This window comes from Euprymna scolopes, chromosome 18 (genome assembly GCF_053919585.1).
Source record: "Euprymna scolopes isolate OS-2025 chromosome 18, ASM5391958v1, whole genome shotgun sequence".
Lineage (NCBI taxonomy): Eukaryota > Metazoa > Mollusca > Cephalopoda > Sepiida > Sepiolidae > Euprymna > Euprymna scolopes.
Window position 1 is genome coordinate 81921958 of NC_136499.1, and position 26769 is coordinate 81948726.

Genomic DNA, 26769 nt, shown 5'->3' on the forward strand with positions numbered 1-26769 from the left:
AAATTTTCCAATACATCGGTAAACACTGTATGTTTTTCGAGCTGAATAAACATATTACATTAAATCTAAACACTAAAAACATATACAGTTAGGTAGAAAAGTAACTTATCTTGCCTTTGATAACATTTATTTGTTCTATATTTGTTTTGTGACAACTTTTTCGAATCTATGTGTATAGTAAAACAAACCCTAACTTTTTTTTTATGGAAGAAAATTTGTTATTATTAGAACTCTGAATACTTATGCAGAATAGAACATATTTAACTAATGACGCTATTATTTTAAAGATGATTCCCTATTGAGAAAAATCCCCACACAATGACCTACATAGCTTTGGGTTCACTGTTGATGAGCAGCTGGGAAAAATTACAAGTTTTCTGGGCAAAACAAAGGCATGATAAATATCAGTCCTGCTGGCTTGGCTAGGATCATAAATTACGAAGAAAGAGAGTGGATATTAGGGACTGCCAAACGATTGTAACATTGGACCGCATGTTTCCGTAACCTCAGATTTGTGTGTACTATACGAACTATGGAAAAGCAGAATCATTTTAATGATTTTTTTAAACTGCAATCTTTGTTATAATTTTGGTAGGTTTTAAGATTTACACAGTTTAATGATTAAGAATATTATAAACATGTATATTAAATATGAAATACGGTTTTACTGAATGTTCTTTTGGTTACCTATGAGATTCCATATTTTGTTCGGTAAAAAGAGACAAACAAAATATGAGGGATGGGCTACATAATGCTTAATATTGTGCAATATTTTCAAATTAGTTTTAATCTGGCGATAAAATAGCTGACAAGAGTCATGTTTATATTAAAACTTAATATTTAAAAAATAAATTTTAACACAATTAATTAAAAATCTATGTTGTAACGGAACATTTTGAAATAATGGAATTTTAATCGTTTTAATCTTTTAAAAATTAATTAATGTTTACGAAGTTTCTTTTTCTCGGCAATTCAACTGATTATAGTATATATTAATTCGAAAAAACGCTATTTAAAAAACAATATAATAATATTAAGTTTATAGCAATTTTTTAATTGCAACTTCAAGGTAAATTTTTGTTCTATATGTGTATTTAGATTTTTAAAAAATAAATATTTTTTACTTATTTGAATCCTTATGTTCCATAATAAATAGAAATTTCGATAGATTTAAATCTATTTTGTTCGAATTTCGAAAAAATAAATATGGGGGGGGGGGGGGCATGCACTAAAAAAATATTTCCCCCCGTATATTTTACAAAAACTGCATTTTATATGTAATTTCATTCTAAAATGGATAAGTATCGAAAATTTCATGAGAATCTGACCATTAGTTGAATTTTGCTAGATTTATTAAATACGGGTATGTTTCCACGTTCGGAATGTCTACTACATGGGAACGTTATTTTAAAGCGCCAATTATGTAAACAAGATTTTCGTCTCGCAATTTCATTATTTTCGTTTGATGAAAAAAAATTTTTTTAAATTATTACTGGTTTATTTTGCCCTTCTTTTAAATGGTACAAAAGTTATATTGATAATATTAATTAATAATAAAATTCCATCGTGTTACATATAGGGTGGGGTAATTCTGTGGTGACTTTTGGCAGTCCCTAGTGGATATACAAGCAATTAAGTGTTATATTTTTTATCTCTGTCTCTACAATGACTTTTCACTGTTGACCTTGATTAGCCAATATTTAAAAAAAAAAAAGAAGCTTAGTCCCTACCCCTACCGGTGTAAATGCCTATAAAAACATTTAATTATGTTTTTTTTTTTTTTTGAGGAGGCGATTAGTCCTATTCTATTTTTATGCGAGCTTGAGTTGTACTTCTCAAACGGTTCTAATTTTCGTTGTAAACATGCCATTTTTACCTATTTATCCACTTTTGCCATTTTTATTGTGCCATTTTTACCTTAGTTCATATATTATGAAGGTCATTTCCAATAGTCATATTTACTGTAGTCATGGGAATTCGACTATGATTTTTTTTATTGAAAATGTATACTATATAGTTACATAGTAAAAAAAACAAATATTAAACATTAAACTACAACATTTCTTGGCCTTTTGGCTAGGAACAAAGTGTAGTATCTGTTTTGTTGCTATATTAAAAGCCGACCATATGTCTACATCTATTCTAGTGGATAGGCAACTAAATAAGAACAACAGAATAAATGGTAAAAGTTCAGAATATTTAAGTCAAGAAATTGTAAATCAAAAAGAAACAACAAACGCCTTATATCAAATGTAGTAGAATTTAAATATCTATCGACCTGTATACTTGTTACTCACTGAAACTTTTTTTATTTCAATTCTTTAAAGCTTTCTGTATGACAAATGGAACAAATGGTCGCTTGCCGTTAAACTGTTAGGTTAATTGTCTTAGAGTAGAATTATTTCAGTCTCCAAAATATCAGACTCATTCTCTAATGATATCAACTTAAAAGTATCCCTAAATTGTAAATAAATTTGATTTTAGTCATAATTCTAAAACTACTCTTTGGTTCCAAGAACACTCTGTGTATTTAAGACAAAATGTGTCTTATGTTCAGCCATCCTGATTTTTCTTTTATATTTTTGCTTCATGATTTTTCTTTTATATTTTTGCTTCATGATTTTTCTTTTATATTTTTGTTTCATGATTTTTCTTTTATATTTTTGTTTCATGATTTTTCTTTTATATTTTTGTTTCATGATTTTTCTTTTATATTTTTGTTTCATGATTTTTCTTTTATATTTTTGTTTCATGATTTTTCTTTTATATTTTTGTTTCATGATTTTTCTTTTATATTTTTGTTTCATGATTTTTCTTTTATATTTTTGTTTCATGATTTTTCTTTTATATTTTTGTTTCATGATTTTTCTTTTATATTTTTGTTTCATGATTTTTCTTTTATATTTTTGTTTCATGATTTTTCTTTTATATTTTTGTTTCATGATTTTTCTTTTATATTTTTGTTTCATGATTTTTCTTTTATATTTTTGTTTCATGATTTTTCTTTTATATTTTTGTTTCATGATTTTTCTTTTATATTTTTGCTTCATGATTTTTCTTTTATATTTTTGCTTCATGATTTGCAGGGACCGGCTAAACAACTACGTGAATATAATCCAGAAAAGACTCCAATTTGATGTCCGTCAAACATATAACAGCGTGATGGGAAATCGATGGTTAACTGGTGCTAAACACCTACACTCAAACATTGAGAAAAAACGAGAACATACACATTTAAGTCCTCTTCCAACACGTCCATATGCTGAATGGATGCAGATAGAACCCAATATTTCGAATCTGGCACAAGGTAGTAAACACAGTTCATTTTTTTACTGGTTGGATAAAACAAAAATATATACAAATATAAATTTAGATATGTTCTTTAGAAACAAAAACTAAGTTAGTAAAAAATATTTGTAATATTGCCCGGTTGTAAATACACTTGAATATATTTTAATTTATGCTGATTTTGTATTTATTATTACAGCCAAATTTCTCTTGATTATTATATTGTACCAAATATATAGTATTGATTTCAAAAGTTAAAAAAAAAAATATGACTTGGGTGCCAGCAGCTAGAATCAAAGCTTTCTAGCAATATTCAGTACTATTTCCGCAACCAACACATGCATATAAAAATTTAGCAAATTAATGTAGTTAAACATATAAATGTATATTTGTGTATGCAAAGTATATACACATTACAGTGAACTACACCTGCCAAGTTCCAGGTTTTCAATTTTGACCCTATAACAGCTATTTTTCCAGCTAAAAAACAAATTGATTTTGTTCCAATATTAAGTTTCAAGTTTGTAGACCAAAAATTGACAGGGTAGTTTGGTAGAGACCGTTCTACAGACAGATAGTGATAGAAATTTACTGTAAATGCAACTCCAAATGCTATACAATGATGCCCAATGTAGAAAATCCGCACAAATAGAACTGCATGTAATAGTGAAATGAAGCTATTCATCAAATAAGAAAAAAAAAACACTAAGTTTGCTTTCAAACGAATATGCAAATTTGTTTTTCTTTTTTAAAATATTAACGACTAAGTCTATAAGTATTCACTTTTAAAATAGGAAAGTGGGCATTTAATATCAATCTCAGCGCAACAAATAACTCAACTTTATATTTGTATAGAGAAGAGTTTCAGAATAGCCTATCGTTTATGGAAGCCGTTTTAATTCATGAATTGGTAAGAATAATCAATTTTAAGCCTATTATTGTGCATAGTATAACCATTCATCTTTTAGAAACATTTTCGTTTAGAAATGAAAAAGGTTTCAAATTTCCAAAGATAAATCATTTATTATTATTAGATAACACAGAAAAAGAAATAGAAATATTGTCTTAATATAACCAATTTTTGTATTATTATTCATCGGACTATTGTTCTCATCTTAAGTGTGATTTTCACAATGCTTTGGTCGATGTAACCTCCGACCTTCTTCAGGTGTATCTTGTCAAACTCGGGAATGTTTGTTGAACTCGGGAATTTGAACAGAATTTCAAGTGAAACCCTTTATTTACGTCACGGGGATAGCGTGCTCTTGTTCTGTCAGCCATGACTGGATAGAGGTCCTAAGTAATTCGTAAATGTTTTTTTTTTTCACTTGCTCACACTGAGGATTGAACCTTCAACCTTCAGAAGAATATCACTTTTAAAAGTGATATTCTTCTGAAGGTGTGGGCGACCAAAATATACATTTGTGAATTACTTAGGACCTCTATCCAGTCATGGCTGACGGAACAAGAGCACGCTATCCCCGTGACATAAATAAAGGGTTCCGCTCGAAATTCTGTTCAAATTCCCGAGTTCAACAGAAACATTCTTGAGTTTGACAAGATACATTTGAAGATGGTCGGAGGTTGTATCGACCGAAACATTATGAAAATCACACTCAAGATGAGAACAGTAGTCCGATGATTATAATACAAATAACCAATCCTCATCTCAAAAATTCAGAAACGTACCAATTTTGTTGTATCATTTTAAATTGTTGCTTATCTTTACAGGATTATTACTATCCATTCAAAAGCTACCTCACTTCGAAGAGGTTTTCAAAGAAAGAACCACTCCCATCACAGGGTTTCCTGAGGTCATTCAAAATAAAACTGAGTCAACTAACTATACACGCAATCTCTGGTTTTATACTGAACGCAAACATTCAATTGGCCACCGTAATATGACTGATTTTATTGAGAACTCTTCTAAAAAGTCCAGTAGCAACCAGATATTTTATACATTTGTTGGAATTATGGTAATAATTGATGTCATGTGGTTTTTACATCGGATGGTGAATATCATGAGAACAACCCGTCTCTTGTTGTATGGTTATCCAGTTTACGTTGATTGCAGAGAAGGAAAAGGTTTGCATTTCAATATTTTTTAAAAGATACAGTTGTGTGTAGATGTAATATGATAACTAATTGGTTTAACAAGGGTTTATAATTAAAAAAAAAACTTTTCCTTAAAAAGTAAAAGTCTACTTAGTGATGACTTCGTGTTTTGAAATAAAAAATTGACAAATGGTATTTATTCCAAAGCAGTTACTCATTATATTTTATAATAATTTATAATTTGTTTTCACCATTGTCTTTAATTACTAAAACATAAAACATTTAGGCTGTTTTTTCATAACTGGATTTTTATTTTTGATTACAAATAATCAAATCAAACATTTTCTTTTTATAATTAATGTTTTTTATTACGAATTAGTAAATCAAACTTTTGTTGTGGTTTGGAGAATGCATTTTATTTTTTGGAGTGATTATGTGTGATATTATGATCTTGCTGCTCAGACTGTTGTTTAAAGTTAAGAGAAAGGAAAACAGAAGTCTTACCATGTTTGTGCTTCAGGCAGAGTCAGGTGAGAGATCAAAAATGGTGCCCATAGTTTTATGAATGATGGTCTCATAAAATATTGTGCCTGAACAATATGATAAAGCCGTGCAGTGTCAAAGAGGATGTGGTGGCTTAGCTAAAGAAAGTGGACCTAGTGGCAGAGCTCCCAAAGATAGACAATGTTGCCACAGTGAGTAGAACGTGCTAGCCCTATACTTGGAGCTGAACGAGCAGGAAAGGATGACGCTGATGCAATCAAAGTCAGATTTATCCAGACATTTGCCGAGGGATCATTTGAGGCGTTCAACAGATTAAGAGATGAGGTGGATGGGGAATCCGTCGATGTGTATGCTAATGAGCTTAAAAGATTGGTAGAGCTAGCAGGAATTAGGAAGCAGGCAGCAAGTCACGTGGCCAAGATGGCATTCATCACCGGGTTCCCAGAGAAGATTTCCAAGAGGTTGCAGGAGCACCTGGGTGTCGAGACCTTGGAGGTGAGCGAACTGTTCCCAACAGCGAAAAAAATTAGTGTGCACCCAACACTCTGGGTCCGTAGAAATGGCAGCAACAGCGCATGAGCAGAAGCCGAGATTGCAAGGTGCATGTTTTGAATGTGGGGGCCCACACCTGCGTAGAGATTGCAAGAAGTTCTTGGAAAGGACGGTGTGCCACAGGTGTAATCAGAGTGGACACATGGCAGTGAACTTCATGAGTCCAGGAAACTGGAAAGGGGAGCCGAAGCGCCAGCAGCTACCTTGATTCGGGAATAATAGAGCGCTTGCAGCAGATGCCCAAGCGGGAGATCGTGGTGGAAGGACAAGAAGTCATGGCCCTGATCAACATTGGCTGTACTACTACTATGGTGCACACAAGCCTGGTCGGAGGATGGAAAGGAAAGGGCAAAATAGTGACATTCGATGGATCCCGAGTGAAGTGTCGAGGGAAGAGAACCGTCACGAGTGAAATTGAAGATCACCGACCAACTGGTGCCTGACGTCCAAGCGATTGTTGGAATGGATATAATATGCTGAGTTGGAGACATTACAATCAGCAGAGACAGCTTGATCTTCAGACCAGCTGGGTGTGCAGTGACAGACTGAATCAACAAAGGGATCAAAGAGGCGGAGAAAAGAGATGGATATCGGTTGGTGATCCAGATTTTCAAGCAGAATTTGACACTAATAAACAGGATGGCATGCTACAATAATTCGCTCAAAGGGGGAGTAAGAAAGTATTTTTAATGAGAAGTGGACAGATGAATCAAAGAGGGCATACTGTTGCTGTGGACGGATGACATCAAATCGGGCATCTTGCTATTCATGGCCGTTCTGCAATCAACAAAAGGGAAGGTTAGACCAGTTCTGGATTTCCAAGAATTAAACCAACATATTCAGTGCCATACTGGGGGTGACACTGTACATGTATGCAGTGAGACTATTAGAGAATGGGGGCAAATGAACGGTGCATCTATGTAGGTCGATCTAAAATCTGCCCCCTTGCAACTCTGCATCGCCAAGAAATTCTGGAAGTACCAGTTAGTCAGATATAAAGGCAGAACCTACTATCTTATGAGGGTGGGATTCAGGAAGGTTCTGGAAAGAATCAGGAAAGGATATGGCACCGTGAGCTCATACATCGATGACATCCTCATAAATGAAACTCTGGTGACTGCAAAGGAGATGGTAGTTCACTTGAAAAAATTCGGGCTGATCGCCAAAGCACCTGAAGAATTTAATGGAGGAGCGGCCTGTGGGCTAAAACTGAAATGTAGTGCATCATTTGGCCTGGAATTTCAAAGGGAAAACAACATCCTGCAAATGAAATAAGAGCTCAACAAGCAGTAGCTTTTTTCCATATGCGGCAGGCTGATCAGGCATTACCCCATTACTGGCTGGCTTAGCCTAGCTACATCAAGAGGCATGCGGATGGAAGAGTATGGGATAATAAAGAGGGAGGAAGAAAGGCCGCCTTGATCAAAAAGGTTCTGAAAGAAGTGGAAAGGCAAGACTCAGTTCAGGGGAACATGGAACACTGGGTAGAGTCGTGTGATGTGATGCAAGCAGCATTGCAATAGGTGTCATCTTGAAAGTGGGTGTAGTGGTGATGGAGGACACAGTTTGGATAAGGAAGAGGTATGATACTAGCCACATCAATATAGCAGAATTGGATTTGGTTACCAAAGGAGTGAATCTGGCTGTGAAATGGGACTACATGACATCTGTGTGAAAACAGACTCGGCCACTGTGTTTACCTGGCTAAAATTGTGGATTTCAAATGATAAAAAGAGAAAGACAAAAGGAGAAGCATCCCAAGCACAGGCTTGCAGTCTGTTTTCATTGTATAGCGGAAGTCAGCCTTGAAGCTGGGATGGCTGAGTAGGACCCGAACGACTTGAAGTGACCAAATGAGCTGCTATACCCAGATAGATGATCCTTTCCGAAAACTTAATAAAACTCGCAATTAACCTGTTGAGAGGATAACATATCATCTGGGCTGATGACTACACAGAAAGTGATATTGTCATGGTGTTTGCTTGAAGTTGGGTAGGTACTCACTATGCCAGAAGATGTTGCTGTTGGAATGAACGTGGATATAGCTTGGCAAATGTGTTGTGATCTACATATTTGTTGTAGTTCACTGGTGTTGTTGACAAGGCGCACTTTTCCTTCTACACTCCTTGTGATTATGGGTAGGTTTAACTGATACTACACGGTCTGAATCCCAATGAGGCTCAATGGCAAATTCGTCATCCTCATCATGGAGAGTTCCAAGTACTCACCAGACCCCACTGTGGTTTGTTGGGGTGGGGCATGTAAAACATGAGCACATCTGACCAGTCTCGTGTTGGGAGGAGATGTAGTAGAGCCATACCTAAATTGTGTGTCGCCAATCCATATCTCAAATCTAGCAGGTCATTACTGTGCATGAATGTCAAGTATCTCAATATCAAGATCCTCAATAACCAAGCCTTCAAAGAAGCACATTGTGCCCTCTCTCTCCAGACTAAGCCTTATCTTTCCAAGTACATTGAGGGAGGAGGATTCGTCACTTGTCTGGCAGACTGTGAAGTTTTAGTGATTTTAATGCCCAGGCACTTGGCTGTTGAGTGTCAAATCATATTCCTGGTAGCACCACTGTCCACAACGATCCATATTGGATGATGATTTGAGAACAGTCGATGTAGGGGGATTGGTCAGTTTTCACTCGCAACAAGGTTTTCATATTTTCATTGTCTATATGTAAATTGTTTAAGGTCTTGGGACAAGTGGGCTCCTCAATGTCGAAGATGTGAAATATCTGGCGAGCCTTGGTCATATTTCTACAGTCTGATTCAGGAAGGTAGATGTATTCACTCAAGAAATGATTTGTGTTGGATCTCTTAGCCTGATTACACAGATGACAAGTCTTCTTCTTCAGTTGAGGCTTCCTAGTATGTCGAAGTGGAGTAGAAAATGTACAGCTCACAGATGCCTCATTTTCCATATCCTCAAGTAGAGAATCCAATGCCAGGGAGATCTTGGGCATGTGCATGATCTCAACTCTGACCCATAATGTTGATTGACTAATTTAGGGAGGGCTAGATGAAGTAGGCACAACCAAGTGAGGACTATTAGATTCTCTAATATAGAGGTGACTTCTTCGTCTTCTGTGGGAACATTCTCATGACGCCGTATATTGGTGTCAGTGCTTAGTAGGGAGTTGTCAATGAAGGCTGAAGTCTCTGAAATAACCCTTCTGGGCATTCATCTGGTTCAAGCCTTATGGAATCAAAGTCCAGGAATGAGAGCCACTAGTCTGGAAGTCACAATGTTGTCTTATGGTTTGCCAATGATGTTGAGTTCTTAACAATGGCACTCTGTTATCATCTCTACAATATTATTTTTTTGGATAGCGGTGAATCTGTTGACATCAGGTATTTCCATACCATCATTTGTGAAGCCCCGGTGTAAATGAGTATGTGACTTTCTCCAGTTTATCTCAAGGAATGGGGTATAGTTATTATAAAGAAACAGACAATATACAGGGTTATTTCTCCATGCCTCAACAGAAGAGATAGTCTCATTATTTTCCTGGCACCACTGCTTAGGGTTGCATGCAGACATACTAAAATGTACTTGAACAACTAGTATATATGGATAAGAGACGCTTAAAATCCAGTCTTGTCACGATAATCCCGTCAGGCATTGATGGGTAATATACTCCTTATTCAAATATAAAAAAATTCCTTTTTTTTTTTTTTTTTAAATATTTTTGCTCCTTCAGAATAGCAAATAAACCACTGCCACCATGCCAGTAAATAATGTATATCACACAAAACCGTTTGAAGGGACAAAGAGACTTTATTCTTGACTGTACAGAACAGAACTCAAAACAAAACTGAAAAACGTAAACACTAAAATGGATGAAACAAACAACTGAAAATAACACTGTCATGCTGAGTTATTTCCTTTGACTGATATACAATCATAATTCAATACTAGCATAGCATGTTCCTTTTCTGAAAAAAATGAAATCAATATTTATTGTTAACATCAGAATATTTAGTTTTAAATAAAGGCATGTTAGAAAGGTTAATGCTGATATGAACAAATTATTATGAAGCATGTTTTAAAATACGTTTAATACTTATAATATATGATATAAAAAACCTTTATACTAATAATTATTTGAATATATGAAATGTTACCTGCTTTTGTGCATTGTTTTCTCTTTATAGAGCGAGGCCTTCCATCAGTTGATAATGCTCATCGAAAGCCCAGCACCTGCTGCAAGTCTACCAAAAAACGGTGTTGTCATGCTGTAAGCAAATTTATTTCTAAGGTAAAACACCTTTGTCATAATGTTGAAACAGTTTGAACATATAAAGTAAAACACAATTTTGTGAGATGTTCCTCTTGTTTGCATGTTCATAATCCATATTTGCAAATCGTGCATGTTTTTTAGAAATGTTATTTTAATTTTTTCAAAAATTAGGCAGTATTTTTATTATTTGTCTTTTATGTTACACATAATTCTAATTTTAAAACTAATACTTCTAATCTATTTTTTTAAAATTCTTTGTAATTTAATGAACTGCATGTAAAATAACAAGATTGCGCAGCATCACCTATCAAAAATTAAAAAAGTGAATTAAATTGCCAGTTCAGAATCAGTAATTCTTTCAATATTTGCATTTAAATCATTAATTTTTTATGAATCAGATGATTTTTTTGTTAGCATTGGTTTCCCCAATATTTTTTCTAGTCATAATTCTTTTAGAAAGAAATTTGGTACTGATGGGAGAGGTCACGTGAAGATTGCACACATCCTAAGTGAAAGTGATTCTGTGGAACACACTAAATTCGAACTTGGTATATTAAGGTTGTCGATATGTATCATTAACCAGTGTCACATCCCTTTAAATTAATGATTTGGTAACTCTGCCTCCAAAAGAGAACTCTTTCAGACATTGCTGATCTATCCAGTTCTGATGAAGACCTAAAACCTAAACATGAGCCCATTAGAATTTAAATCCTCAAAATTTGAAAACTTATCTATGTCATGATGAAAACGATTGATATAAAGAAATTATGAAAATATCATCATTTAAGATTTTCTCCTAGAAAATTACACTAAACAGGGTAAACAGTTTATAGAATGAGTCGTTATTAACTGAAATCAATCAAAGATAAAAATAAAAACCTACTTTCACCAACATCTATATTTTTCAAAAGAGTAATAAAATGCAGTGATTGTTAAAGTTAGCCATTGGAAGAATTTTCTTTTATGGAAGTAGCTCCAGTGACACAACTTGATATAAGGAGCTAACCAAAATGAAAGATGATTATCACAAAAACAGATGTCTATGGAATGATCAAAACTGTAATAATACTTATATGTTATTTATCACCAGCCAGTGTTTGATCACAAATCACAATAATTAGAAGTTATTTATCGCCAACCAGTGTTTGATCACAAATCACAATAATTAGAAGTTATTTATCGCCAGCCAGTGTTTGATCACAAATCACAATAATTAGAAGTTATTTATCGCCAGCCAGTGTTTGATCACAAATCACAATAATTAGAAGTTATTTATCGCCAGCCAGTGTTTGATCACAAATCACAATAATTAGAAGTTATTTATCGCCAGCCAGTGTTTGATCACAAATCACAATAATTAGAAGTTATTTATCGCCAACCAGTGTTTGATCACAAATCACAATAATTAGAAGTTATTTATCGCCAGCCAGTGTTTGATCACAAATCACAATAATTAGAAGTTATTTATCGCCAACCAGTGTTTGATCACAAATCACAATAATTAGAAGTTATTTATCGCCAGCCAGTGTTTGATCACAAATCACAATAATTAGAAGTTATTTATCGCCAACCAGTGTTTGATCAGTGCAAAGCATTATAATTAGAAGCTATTTATCACCAGCCAGTGTTTGATCAGTGCAAATCACAATAATTAGAAGCTATTTATCACCAGCCAGTGTTTGATCAGTGCAAATCACAATAATTAGAAGCTATTTATCACCAGCCAGTGTTTGATCAGTGCAAATCACAATAATTAGAAGCTATTTATCACCAGCCAGTGTTTGATCAGTGCAAATCACAATAATTAGAGGCTATTTATCACCAGCCAGTGTTTGATCAGTGCAAATCACAATAATTAGAAGCTATTTATCACCAGCCAGTGTTTGATCAGTGCAAATCACAATAATTAGAAGCTATTTATCACCAGCCAGTGTTTGATCAGTGCAAATCACAATAATTAGAAGCTATTTATCACCAGCCAGTGTTTGATCAGTGCAAATCACAATAATTAGAAGCTATTTATCACCAGCCAGTGTTTGATCAGTGCAAATCACAATAATTAGAAGCTATTTATCACCAGCCAGTGTTTGATCAGTGCAAATCACAATAATTAGAAGCTATTTATCACCAGCCAGTGTTTGATCAGTGCAAATCACAATAATTAGAAGCTATTTATCACCAGTCAGTGTTTAATCAGTGCAAATCACAATAATTAGAAGCTATTTATCACCAGCCAGTGTTTGATCACAAATCAGAATAATTAGAAGTTATTTATCGCCAGCCAGTGTTTGATCAGTGCAAATCACAATAATTAGAAGCTATTTATCACCAGCCAGTGTTTAATCAGTGCAAATGGCTGTTGGAAAACTGCTTCTGTTGTACCAGTATTCAAGAATTCTGGCGAAAAGACTGACCCATAAAATTATCGCCCTATTAGCCTATTCCCACTTTTTGCCAAAATATTTGAGACCTTAATTAACCATGCTCTAGTCCATCACCTTACAGATGCTAAACTTCTGATTGACAAACAATATGGATTTAGACAAGCCCGTTCCACAGCAGACATCCTAACTGTGATCTCTGAACGTATATAGCATTCACTGGACAAAGCAGGGGAGGGCAGAGCGGTAGCTCTAGATATATCTAAGGCTTTTGATAGGGTATGGCATGAGGGTCTCCTCAGGAAAATTAGATCATACGGTATCACTGGTAGAATACTTAACATAATTAAATCCTTCTTAGATAAGAGAAAAATCCAGGTTGTCCTCGACGGTCGTACGTCTAAACAATATGATATAAATGCGGGGGTGCCCCAGGGTTCTATCCTTGGACCTCTATTGTTCCTGATATTCATAAATGACCTCCCCGACAAAATTGCCTCTGAGATGGGTATATATGCTAATGACACTACACTCTATGGCAGGCACGACAGGAAGACGAATGAATACATTTCTAAAGAAATGGCAGAAACACTAGAGGAAGACCTCCAATCTGTGGTGGAATCGGGACAAAAGTGGTTGGTTGCGTTCAATGCTGCCAAGACTAAACTAGTTTCATTCAATAATTACAAGAAACCCTCTCTACCACCTATAGCAATGGCCAACGACTCTTTATCTGAGACTACATCTTTCAAACTCCTTGGCCTAACGTTCACAGGAAACATGAGTTGGAACAATTACATTGAAGGCATTGCCAGGGCCGCTGCAAGAAAGGTGGGCTCTCTCTACTGTGCGAGAAAACTACTAACACCCGAAAGTATCCTGTACCTCTAGAAGGCCACCATTCACCCATGTATGGAGTATTGCTGTCACATCTGGGCTGGTGCATCTGCTACTAGTCCTTGACAAGGTTCAAAAGAGAGTTGCAAACCTGATAGGCCCTGAACTGGCATCTAAGCTTCAACCTCTGTCCCATCGATGAAATGTTGCATCCCTCTGCCTTTTCTACAAGTATTTTAGTGGTGAATGCTCTGACGAACTGCAATCACTTGTGCCCCCACGACGTGAGCACCCTCGACAAACCCGACAGGCTGCTAAATCCCACCCTCACACTGTAGAGATCCTTAGATGTAAAAGATCTTTTTACTTCAATAGTTTCTTCCCCAGAACCGCTAGACTCTGGAATTCCATTCCAGGTCCCTGCTTCCCTAACAGTACTGACGTGCAGAACTTCAAGTGTAACGTGAACCAACATCTTGCTGCCCAAATCCCTACATAGTACCCCAGTAGTTATTGCCCCTGCTAGTAGCCCCCTACACAAAAAGTGGAAATTTGCCTTGTTTGGAGTGAAAATGTAATAAGAAAAAAAAAAAAAAATCACAATAATTAGAAGCTATTCCACTCCAGCCAGTGTTTGATCACAAATCACAAGAATTAAAAGCTATTTATCGCCAGCCAGTGTTTGATCAGTGCAAATCACAATAATTAGAAGTTATTTATCGCCAGCCAGTGTTTGATCAGTGCAAATCACAATAATTAGAAGCTATTTATCGCCAGCCAGTGTTCGATCAGTGCAAATCACAATAATTAGAAGTTATTTATCGCCAGCCAGTGTTTGATCAGTACAAATCACAATAATTAGAAGCTATTTATCACCAGCCAGTGTTTAATCAGTGCAAATCACCATAATTAGAAGCTATTTATCACCAGCCAGTGTTTTATCAGTGCAAATCACAACATTTAGAAGTTATTTATCGCTAGCCAGTGTTTGATCACAAATCAGAATAATTAGAAGCTATTTATCGCCAGCCAGTGTTTGATCAGTATAAATCACAATAATTAGAAGTTATTTATCACCAGCCAGTGTTTGATCAGTGCAAATCACAATAATTAGAAGCTATTTATCACCAGCCAGTGTTTGATGACAAATCACAATAATTAGAAGCTATTTATGGCCAGCAAGTGTTTGATCACAAATCAGAATAATAAGAAGCTATTTATCGCCAGCCAGTGTTTGATCAGTGCAAATCACAATAATCAGAAGCTATTTATCATTAGCCAGTGTTTGATCAGTACAAATCACAATAATTAGAAGTTATTTATCGCCGGCCAGTGTTTGATGACAAATCACAATAATTAGAAGCTATTTATTGCCGGCCAGTGTTTGATCAGTACAAATCACAATAATTAGAAGTTATTTATTGCCGGCCAGCGTTTGATGACAAATCACAATAATTAGAAGCTATTTATTGCCGGCCAGTGTTTGATGACAAATCACAATAATTAGAAGTTATTTATTGCCGGCCAGTGTTTGATGACAAATCACAATAATTAGAAGTTATTTATTGCCGGCCAGTGTTTGATGACAAATCACAATAATTAGAAGCTATTTATTGCCGGCCAGTGTTTGATCAGTACAAATCACAATAATTAGAAGTTATTTATTGCCGGCCAGTGTTTGATGACAAATCACAATAATTAGAAGCTATTTATTGCCGGCCAGTGTTTGATCAGTACAAATCACAATAATTAGAAGTTATTTATCACCAGCCAGTGTTTGATCAGTGCAAATCACAATAATTAGAAGCTATTTATCACCAGCCAGTGTTTGATGACAAATCACAATAATTAGAAGCTATTTATGGCCAGCAAGTGTTTGATCACAAATCAGAATAATAAGAAGCTATTTATCGCCAGCCAGTGTTTGATCAGTGCAAATCACAATAATCAGAAGCTATTTATCATTAGCCAGTGTTTGATCAGTACAAATCACAATAATTAGAAGTTATTTATCGCCGGCCAGTGTTTGATGACAAATCACAATAATTAGAAGCTATTTATTGCCGGCCAGTGTTTGATCAGTACAAATCACAATAATTAGAAGTTATTTATTGCCGGCCAGCGTTTGATGACAAATCACAATAATTAGAAGCTATTTATTGCCGGCCAGTGTTTGATGACAAATCACAATAATTAGAAGTTATTTATTGCCGGCCAGTGTTTGATGACAAATCACAATAATTAGAAGTTATTTATTGCCGGCCAGTGTTTGATGACAAATCACAATAATTAGAAGCTATTTATTGCCGGCCAGTGTTTGATCAGTACAAATCACAATAATTAGAAGTTATTTATTGCCGGCCAGTGTTTGATGACAAATCACAATAATTAGAAGCTATTTATTGCCGGCCAGTGTTTGATGACAAATCACAATAATTAGAAGCTATTTATTGCCGGCCAGTGTTTGATGACAAATCACAATAATTAGAAGTTATTTATTGCCGGCCAGTGTTTGATGACAAATCACAATAATTAGAAGCTATTTATTGCCGGCCAGTGTTTGATGACAAATCACAATAATTAGAAGCTATTTATTGCCGGCCAGTGTTTGATCAGTACAAATCACAATAATTAGAAGTTATTTATTGCCGGCCAGTGTTTGATGACAAATCACAATAATTAGAAGCTATTTATTGCCGGCCAGTGTTTGATGACAAATCACAATAATTAGAAGCTATTTATTGCCGGCCAGTGTTTGATCAGTACAAATCACAATAATTAGAAGTTATTTATTGCCGGCCAGTGTTTGATGACAAATCACAATAATTAGAAGCTATTTATTGCCGGCCAGTGTTTGATGACAAATCACAATAATTAGAAGTTATTTATTGCCGGCCAGTGTTTGATGACAAATCACAATAATTAGAAGTTATTTATTGCCGGCCAGTGTTTGATGACAAATCACAATAATTAGAAGTTATTTATTGCCGGCCAGTGTTTGATGACAAATCACAATAATTAGAAGCTATTTATTGCCGGCCAGTGTTTGATCAGTACAAATCACAATAATTAGAAGTTATTTATTGCCGGCCAGTGTTTGATGACAAATCACAATAATTAGAAGCTATTTATTGCCGGCCAGTGTTTGATGACAAATCACAATAATTAGAAGCTATTTATTGCCGGCCAGTGTTTGATGACAAATCACAATAATTAGAAGTTATTTATTGCCGGCCAGTGTTTGATGACAAATCACAATAATTAGAAGCTATTTATTGCCGGCCAGTGTTTGATGACAAATCACAATAATTAGAAGCTATTTATTGCCGGCCAGTGTTTGATCAGTACAAATCACAATAATTAGAAGTTATTTATTGCCGGCCAGTGTTTGATGACAAATCACAATAATTAGAAGCTATTTATTGCCGGCCAGTGTTTGATGACAAATCACAATAATTAGAAGCTATTTATTGCCGGCCAGTGTTTGATCAGTACAAATCACAATAATTAGAAGTTATTTATTGCCGGCCAGTGTTTGATGACAAATCACAATAATTAGAAGCTATTTATTGCCGGCCAGTGTTTGATGACAAATCACAATAATTAGAAGTTATTTATTGCCGGCCAGTGTTTGATGACAAATCACAATAATTAGAAGTTATTTATTGCCGGCCAGTGTTTGATGACAAATCACAATAATTAGAAGCTATTTATTGCCGGCCAGTGTTTGATGACAAATCACAATAATTAGAAGTTATTTATTGCCGGCCAGTGTTTGATGACAAATCACAATAATTAGAAGCTATTTATTGCCGGCCAGTGTTTGATGACAAATCACAATAATTAGAAGTTATTTATTGCCGGCCAGTGTTTGATGACAAATCACAATAATTAGAAGTTATTTATTGCCGGCCAGTGTTTGATGACAAATCACAATAATTAGAAGTTATTTATTGCCGGCCAGTGTTTGATGACAAATCACAATAATTAGAAGCTATTTATTGCCGGCCAGTGTTTGATGACAAATCACAATAATTAGAAGCTATTTATTGCCGGCCAGTGTTTGATCAGTACAAATCACAATAATTAGAAGTTATTTATTGCCGGCCAGTGTTTGATGACAAATCACAATAATTAGAAGCTATTTATTGCCGGCCAGTGTTTGATGACAAATCACAATAATTAGAAGCTATTTATTGCCGGCCAGTGTTTGATCAGTACAAATCACAATAATTAGAAGTTATTTATTGCCGGCCAGTGTTTGATGACAAATCACAATAATTAGAAGCTATTTATTGCCGGCCAGTGTTTGATGACAAATCACAATAATTAGAAGTTATTTATTGCCGGCCAGTGTTTGATGACAAATCACAATAATTAGAAGTTATTTATTGCCGGCCAGTGTTTGATGACAAATCACAATAATTAGAAGCTATTTATTGCCGGCCAGTGTTTGATCAGTACAAATCACAATAATTAGAAGCTATTTATTGCCGGCCAGTGTTTGATGACAAATCACAATAATTAGAAGCTATTTATTGCCGGCCAGTGTTTGATGACAAATCACAATAATTAGAAGTTATTTATTGCCGGCCAGTGTTTGATGACAAATCACAATAATTAGAAGCTATTTATTGCCGGCCAGTGTTTGATGACAAATCACAATAATTAGAAGCTATTTATTGCCGGCCAGTGTTTGATCAGTACAAATCACAATAATTAGAAGTTATTTATTGCCGGCCAGTGTTTGATGACAAATCACAATAATTAGAAGCTATTTATTGCCGGCCAGTGTTTGATGACAAATCACAATAATTAGAAGTTATTTATTGCCGGCCAGTGTTTGATGACAAATCACAATAATTAGAAGTTATTTATTGCCGGCCAGTGTTTGATGACAAATCACAATAATTAGAAGCTATTTATTGCCGGCCAGTGTTTGATGACAAATCACAATAATTAGAAGTTATTTATTGCCGGCCAGTGTTTGATGACAAATCACAATAATTAGAAGCTATTTATTGCCGGCCAGTGTTTGATGACAAATCACAATAATTAGAAGTTATTTATTGCCGGCCAGTGTTTGATGACAAATCACAATAATTAGAAGTTATTTATTGCCGGCCAGTGTTTGATGACAAATCACAATAATTAGAAGTTATTTATTGCCGGCCAGTGTTTGATGACAAATCACAATAATTAGAAGCTATTTATTGCCGGCCAGTGTTTGATGACAAATCACAATAATTAGAAGCTATTTATTGCCGGCTAGTGTTTGATCAGTACAAATCACAATAATTAGAAGTTATTTATTGCCGGCCAGTGTTTGATGACAAATCACAATAATTAGAAGCTATTTATTGCCGGCCAGTGTTTGATGACAAATCACAATAATTAGAAGCTATTTATTGCCGGCCAGTGTTTGATCAGTACAAATCACAATAATTAGAAGTTATTTATTGCCGGCCAGTGTTTGATGACAAATCACAATAATTAGAAGCTATTTATTGCCGGCCAGTGTTTGATGACAAATCACAATAATTAGAAGTTATTTATTGCCGGCCAGTGTTTGATGACAAATCACAATAATTAGAAGTTATTTATTGCCGGCCAGTGTTTGATGACAAATCACAATAATTAGAAGCTATTTATTGCCGGCCAGTGTTTGATCAGTACAAATCACAATAATTAGAAGTTATTTATTGCCGGCCAGTGTTTGATGACAAATCACAATAATTAGAAGCTATTTATTGCCGGCCAGTGTTTGATGACAAATCACAATAATTAGAAGCTATTTATTGCCGGCCAGTGTTTGATGACAAATCACAATAATTAGAAGTTATTTATTGCCGGCCAGTGTTTGATGACAAATCACAATAATTAGAAGCTATTTATTGCCGGCCAGTGTTTGATGACAAATCACAATAATTAGAAGCTATTTATTGCCGGCCAGTGTTTGATGACAAATCACAATAATTAGAAGCTATTTATTGCCGGCCAGTGTTTGATCAGTACAAATTACAATAATTAGAAGTTATTTATTGCCGGCCAGTGTTTGATGACAAATCACAATAATTAGAAGCTATTTATTGCCGGCCAGTGTTTGATGACAAATCACAATAATTAGAAGTTATTTATTGCCGGCCAGTGTTTGATGACAAATCACAATAATTAGAAGCTATTTATTGCCGGCCAGTGTTTGATCAGTACAAATTACAATAATTAGAAGTTATTTATCGCCGGCCAGTGTTTGATGACAAATTACAATAATTAGAAGCTATTTATTGCCGGCCAGTGTTTGATGACAAATCACAATAATTAGAAGCTATTTATTGCCGGCCAGTGTTTGATGACAAATCACAATAATTAGAAGCTATTTATTGCCGGCCAGTGTTTGATCAGTACAAATTACAATAATTAGAAGTTATTTATCGCCGGCCAGTGTTTGATGACAAATTACAATAATTAGAAGCTATTTATTGCCGGCCAGTGTTTGATGACAAATCACAATAATTAGAAGCTATTTATTGCCGGCCAGTGTTTGATGACAAATCACAATAATTAGAAGTTATTTATTGCCGGCCAGTGTTTGATGACAAATCACAATAATTAGAAGCTATTTATTGCCGGCCAGTGTTTGATCAGTACAAATCACAATAATTAGAAGTTATTTATTGCCGGCCAGTGTTTGATGACAAATCACAATAATTAGAAGCTATTTATTGCCGGCCAGTGTTTGATGACAAATCACAATAATTAGAAGCTATTTATTGCCGGCCAGTGTTTGATGACAAATCACAATAATTAGAAGCTATTTATTGCCGGCCAGTGTTTGATCAGTACAAATTACAATAATTAGAAGTTATTTATCGCCGGCCAGTGTTTGATGACAAATTACAATAATTAGAAGCTATTTATTGCCGGCCAGTGTTTGATGACAAATCACAATAATTAGAAGCTATTTATTGCCGGCCAGTGTTTGATGACAAATCACAATAATTAGAAGCTATTTATTGCCGGCCAGTGTTTGATCAGTACAAATTACAATAATTAGAAGTTATTTATCGCCGGCCAGTGTTTGATGACAAATTACAATAATTAGAAGCTATTTATTGCCGGCCAGTGTTTGATGACAAATCACAATAATTAGAAGCTATTTATTGCCGGCCAGTGTTTGATGACAAATCACAATAATTAGAAGCTATTTATTGCCGGCCAGTGTTTGATCAGTACAAATTACAATAATTAGAAGTTATTTATCGCCGGCCAGTGTTTGATGACAAATTACAATAATTAGAAGCTATTTATTGCCGGCCAGTGTTTGATCAGTACAAATTACAATAATTAGAAGTTATTTATCGCCGGCCAGTGTTTGATGACAAATTACAATAATTTGAAGCTATTTATTGCCGGCCAGTGTTTGATGACAAATCACAATAATTAGAAGCTATTTATTGCCGGCCAGTGTTTGATGACAAATCACAATAATTAGAAGCTATTTATTGCCGGCCAGTGTTTGATCAGTACAAATTACAATAATTAGAAGTTATTTATCGCCGGCCAGTGTTTGATGACAAATTACAATAATTAGAAGCTATTTATTGCCGGCCAGTGTTTGATGACAAATCACAATAATTAGAAGCTATTTATTGCCGGCCAGTGTTTGATGACAAATCACAATAATTAGAAGTTATTTATTGCCGGCCAGTGTTTGATGACAAATCACAATAATTAGAAGCTATTTATTGCCGGCCAGTGTTTGATCAGTACAAATCACAATAATTAGAAGTTATTTATTGCCGGCCAGTGTTTGATGACAAATCACAATAATTAGAAGCTATTTATTGCCGGCCAGTGTTTGATCAGTACAAATCACAATAATTAGAAGTTATTTATTGCCGGCCAGTGTTTGATGACAAATCACAATAATTAGAAGCTATTTATTGCCGGCCAGTGTTTGATGACAAATCACAATAATTAGAAGCTATTTATTGCCGGCCAGTGTTTGATGACAAATCACAATAATTAGAAGCTATTTATTGCCGGCCAGTGTTTGATCAGTACAAATTACAATAATTAGAAGTTATTTATCGCCGGCCAGTGTTTGATGACAAATTACAATAATTAGAAGCTATTTATCACCAGCCAGTGTTTGATGACAAATCACAATAATTAGAAGCTATTTATCACCAGCCAGTGTTTGATCACAAATCAGAATAATTGAAAGTTATTTATCGCTAGCCAGTGTTTGATCAGAGCAAATCAGAATAATTAGAAGCTATTTATCACCAGCCAGTGTTTGATGACAAATCACAATAATTAGAAGCTATTTATGGCCAGCAAGTGTTTGATCACAAATCAGAATAATAAGAAGCTATTTATCGCCAGCCAGTGTTTGATCAGTGCAAATCACAATAATCAGAAGCTATTTATCATTAGCCAGTGTTTGATCAGTACAAATCACAATAATTAGAAGTTATTTATCGCCGGCCAGTGTTTGATGACAAATCACAATAATTAGAAGCTATTTATTGCCGGCCAGTGTTTGATCAGTACAAATCACAATAATTAGAAGTTATTTATTGCCGGCCAGTGTTTGATGACAAATCACAATAATTAGAAGCTATTTATTGCCGGCCAGTGTTTGATGACAAATCACAATAATTAGAAGTTATTTATTGCCGGCCAGTGTTTGATGACAAATCACAATAATTAGAAGCTATTTATTGCCGGCCAGTGTTTGATCAGTACAAATCACAATAATTAGAAGTTATTTATTGCCGGCCAGTGTTTGATGACAAATCACAATAATTAGAAGCTATTTATTGCCGGCCAGTGTTTGATGACAAATCACAATAATTAGAAGTTATTTATTGCCGGCCAGTGTTTGATGACAAATCACAATAATTAGAAGCTATTTATTGCCGGCCAGTGTTTGATCAGTACAAATCACAATAATTAGAAGTTATTTATTGCCGGCCAGTGTTTGATGACAAATCACAATAATTAGAAGCTATTTATCACCGGCCAGTGTTTGATGACAAATCACAATAATTAGAAGCTATTTATTGCCGGCCAGTGTTTGATGACAAATCACAATAATTAGAAGCTGTTTATTGCCGGCCAGTGTTTGATGACAAATCACAATAATTAGAAGCTATTTATTGCCGGCCAGTGTTTGATCAGTACAAATTACAATAATTAGAAGTTATTTATCGCCGGCCAGTGTTTGATGACAAATTACAATAATTAGAAGCTATTTATCACCAGCCAGTGTTTGATCAGTGCAAATCACAATAATTAGAAGCTATTTATCACCAGCCAGTGTTTGATCACAAATCAGAATAATTGAAAGTTATTTATCGCTAGCCAGTGTTTGATCAGTGCAAATCAGAATAATTAGAAGCTATTTATCACCAGCCAGTGTTTGATCACTAATCAAAATAATTAGAAGATATTTATCACCAGTGTTTGATCAGTGCAAATCACAATAATTAGAAGCTATTTATCACCAGCCAGTGTGTAATCATTGCAAATCACAATAATTAGAAGCTATTTATCACCAGCTAGTGTTTGATCAGTGCAAATCACAATAATTAGAAGCTATTTATCACCAGCTAGTGTTTGATCACAAATCAGAATAATTAAAAGTCATTTATCACCAGCCAGTGTTTGATCACAAACCACAATAATTAGAAGTTATTTATTGCCAGCCAGTGTTTGATCAGTGCAAATCACAATAATTAGAAGTTATTTATCGCCAGCCAGTGTTTGATCACAAATCATAACAATTAAAATTTATTTATCACCAGCCAGTATTTGCTGGTGCTACCAGATCAGGCTGCCCTGTGGCTTCCTGAGATGAAATGCACCTACTTTGACGTTTTTTTGTTTTTTGATCTTTTTTGTAAAACTTAATTATGTTCTGCCAAACCAAAACCAAAAACAAAAACAACAGCCTATCTTCCTCCCCTTTTTTTTTATTTTTTCCTACTCTACTCCTTGTCCTGGATATGACCTTAAACTACATCCGATGGTGAGGTCCGGCTTATGGGTTTGGGGAGTGTGGAGCCACCTCTTAATTGCCATTGCTCCCAGGTCCACCCTGACCTGGAGTGGTAGTACCTGTTAGGGTGCCAACTATGGGTTAAATAGAAACAGATTTTAAAAAGGAAAAGAAGCAACAAGAAGAAAAAGAAAACAAATATATTTTATTAAATTTTTTTTTTTTTTTCCCCCCCCCTGTCTGTAGGGCATGAGAACAAACCGACTGCCCCCTGCAGAGGGTAAAAATCCCTCAATGGGGCAACCAGTTAGCCGTGGGTTGCTACCCGTAATGTCTTAGGACGTGACCCTGGTGATTGAGCGAACCTAGACCAGGATACATAGAAGTTTAGGCACCGCAACACATTACTTTGGCCCTTACTTCGACTAGAAGGACGGTCGGAGAGGCCCGATCCGACCAATCGGCCAGTCACGCCAAGCCCCACCATATATTGCCCATTCCAAAAACTCAATACTAACACAACACATCCCCCCCTCTCCCACAAATAACCCTACTCCCTAATATATGATGGAAAGCGGTGGCTGAGGGTCAATCGATTAGGTGTGAATATCAATGACGAGGATGTAAACCCCTCAGGATTGCTACAGATCCCATAGCAATATCAAGAGAGAACAGATAATCATTATGATACCACCGAAGTCGGTTATATCATCATTGTATCCCTGTGGAGGCTGGGCGAATGGGTTTTCCCCCAGGCTCTTCTCAAATAGGACTCCGAGGTGGGTGGGGAACAAAGATGACGAAAAAAGAAAACAAAATATATGGCTTATTCCTCCCAAAAACCACCCAAAGAGAGCCCACTCTGATGTCTCTGACATCAGTAGCTCTGAGGAAGAGACGATAAAACCAAGGAAGTCAACATTCGTAGTAATAGAATCAGTGGAGGAAACTCCTTTGAGCAAACTATCACCTTTTAAAATTGAAAGAAATCTTAAAACTTTAAAACCAAAGTCTATTAAAAAACAATTTAACGGCAGCCTACTAATAGAAACCCATAACGAAGAACAAACTAAAGAAATATTGAAACTAAAATTATTTGAAAACATCAAAGTCAAATGCTACAGACATCCAACCCTAAATACCTGCAAAGGAGTAGTGAAAAGCCACGAACTTGCACTTTGTCCCTTGGAGGAAATCAAGACAAACTTACAGAAACAGAATGTGTTAGATGTTCGTAGAGTCCAAATAAAAAAAAACAGTGAGAAAATCGATACCAATACATATATACTAACTTTTGATTCCCTCACCATACCCAAAGAAGTGAAAGTTGGATATATGAAAATAAATGTAGAAATTTATATTCCAAACTCCCTCCAATGCTTCAAGTGCCAGAAGTTTGGACACCATCAAGATCGGTGCACACGATTACCAGTGTGTGGAAGATGTGGAGAAAGCGGCCCACACATTGACTGCAGAAAAGATTTCAAGTGTGCCAACTGTCTTGGAAATCATGGCGCTGGCTCTAGATATTGTGAAATATGGAAAAGAGAAAAAGAAGTGACCAAACTAAAACATATAAAGAATATATCCTACCCAGAGGCCAGGAAAATCATTGAAACTAAAACATATGCAGATGCAACTAAAAAAAACTACTCCAATCAACAATCAAAATGGTCATATACATGTAACGGATACAACTGACAAGAAAATTGATGTCTTAAGCAAACTAATAAAGGAAATGAAAGAACTATTAGAAGAAATGAGGAAAATGAATAGTGCAATGTCTGCAACCAATCCAAGGATAATATTAAGTAAAGACACTACTGAACCACAAAAAGAAACAAAACTACAAACCATTTCTACAAAAACAACCGAACAACCATCAAACACATCACAAGCCAGAAAAGAATCAAAAATCCCCCCAGACAAAAAAAAAAAGATTCCGATCTATATCTCGAACAAGGACTCCGACAGAAAATAGATTTGAGGGATTGGAGACGATAGAAGTTGAACATAATTCCAAATGATGAACAAAATATTACAATGGAATATCAGAGGGATAAAAGCAAACCAAAATGAACTCACATTATTAATAACAAATATGAGCAAAAATTTTCAGAAAAGATTTCAAGTGTGCCAACTGTCTTGGAAATCATGGCGCTGGCTCTAGATATTGTGAAATATGGAAAAGAGAAAAAGAAGTGACCAAACTAAAACATATAAAGAATATTGTCTGTCTGCAGGAGACCTTTCTGAAAGAAAATAATACCATCAACATAAAACACTACACATCTTACAACTACATAAATAAAGATACGGACAGAGCTTCTGGAGGCACATCAATACTCGTGAAGAATGAAGTCCCTCAAAGACAAATATAAACACAAACTTGCAAGCAATTGCAGTTTCAGTGTCTCTACATAGAACTATAACACTTTGCTCAATCTACATCCCTCCAAAAGATACAATCAACGAAACTGAGATAACTCAATTAATAAAACAACTCCCTAAACCCTTTTTTCTACTAGGAGATCTCAACAGTCACAATGTAATATGGGGAAGTAAAGAAACAAATAAAAAAGAAAAAGAAATAGAAAACATAATAAATAAAAATAATCTATGCCTCCTTAATAATCAAAACTACACCTATATGTACCCAGCAACAGGTACTTTCACCGCCATTGACCTTACCTTATGTGATCCTTCCATATATATGGACTATGATTGGAAGTACACAATGACACCTGTGGGAGTGATCTTTTCCCAATCATCCTGGAAAGTCTAAGTACTATTACTGAACAAAAAACACCCAAATGGAACCTACATAAAGCTGATTGGGAAGACTTCCAGGAACAGTGCAAAAACCAATTAATTATCGAAAAGAAAGCTGAAGA

At 35.1% G+C, this 26769-nt stretch overlaps 1 protein-coding gene across 8 annotated transcripts in view; it reads left to right on the plus strand.

The window, feature by feature from the left end:
• LOC145297666 (uncharacterized) overlaps positions 1-26769 on the plus strand; it is a 1332115-nt gene that overhangs the window by 1205477 nt on the left and 99869 nt on the right. For 6 of the 8 annotated variants that reach the window (XM_080143840.1, XM_080143838.1, XM_080143842.1 and 3 more), the window contains 3 exons: positions 3087-3307; positions 5020-5373; positions 10566-10669. In XM_080143840.1, coding sequence (XP_079999966.1) covers positions 3087-3307; positions 5020-5373; positions 10566-10669 — 679 coding nt within the window. The remainder of the gene's footprint in view (positions 1-3086; positions 3308-5019; positions 5374-10565; positions 10670-26769) is intronic. The other 2 variants (XM_080143841.1, XM_080143839.1) reach the window with 1 other exon arrangement.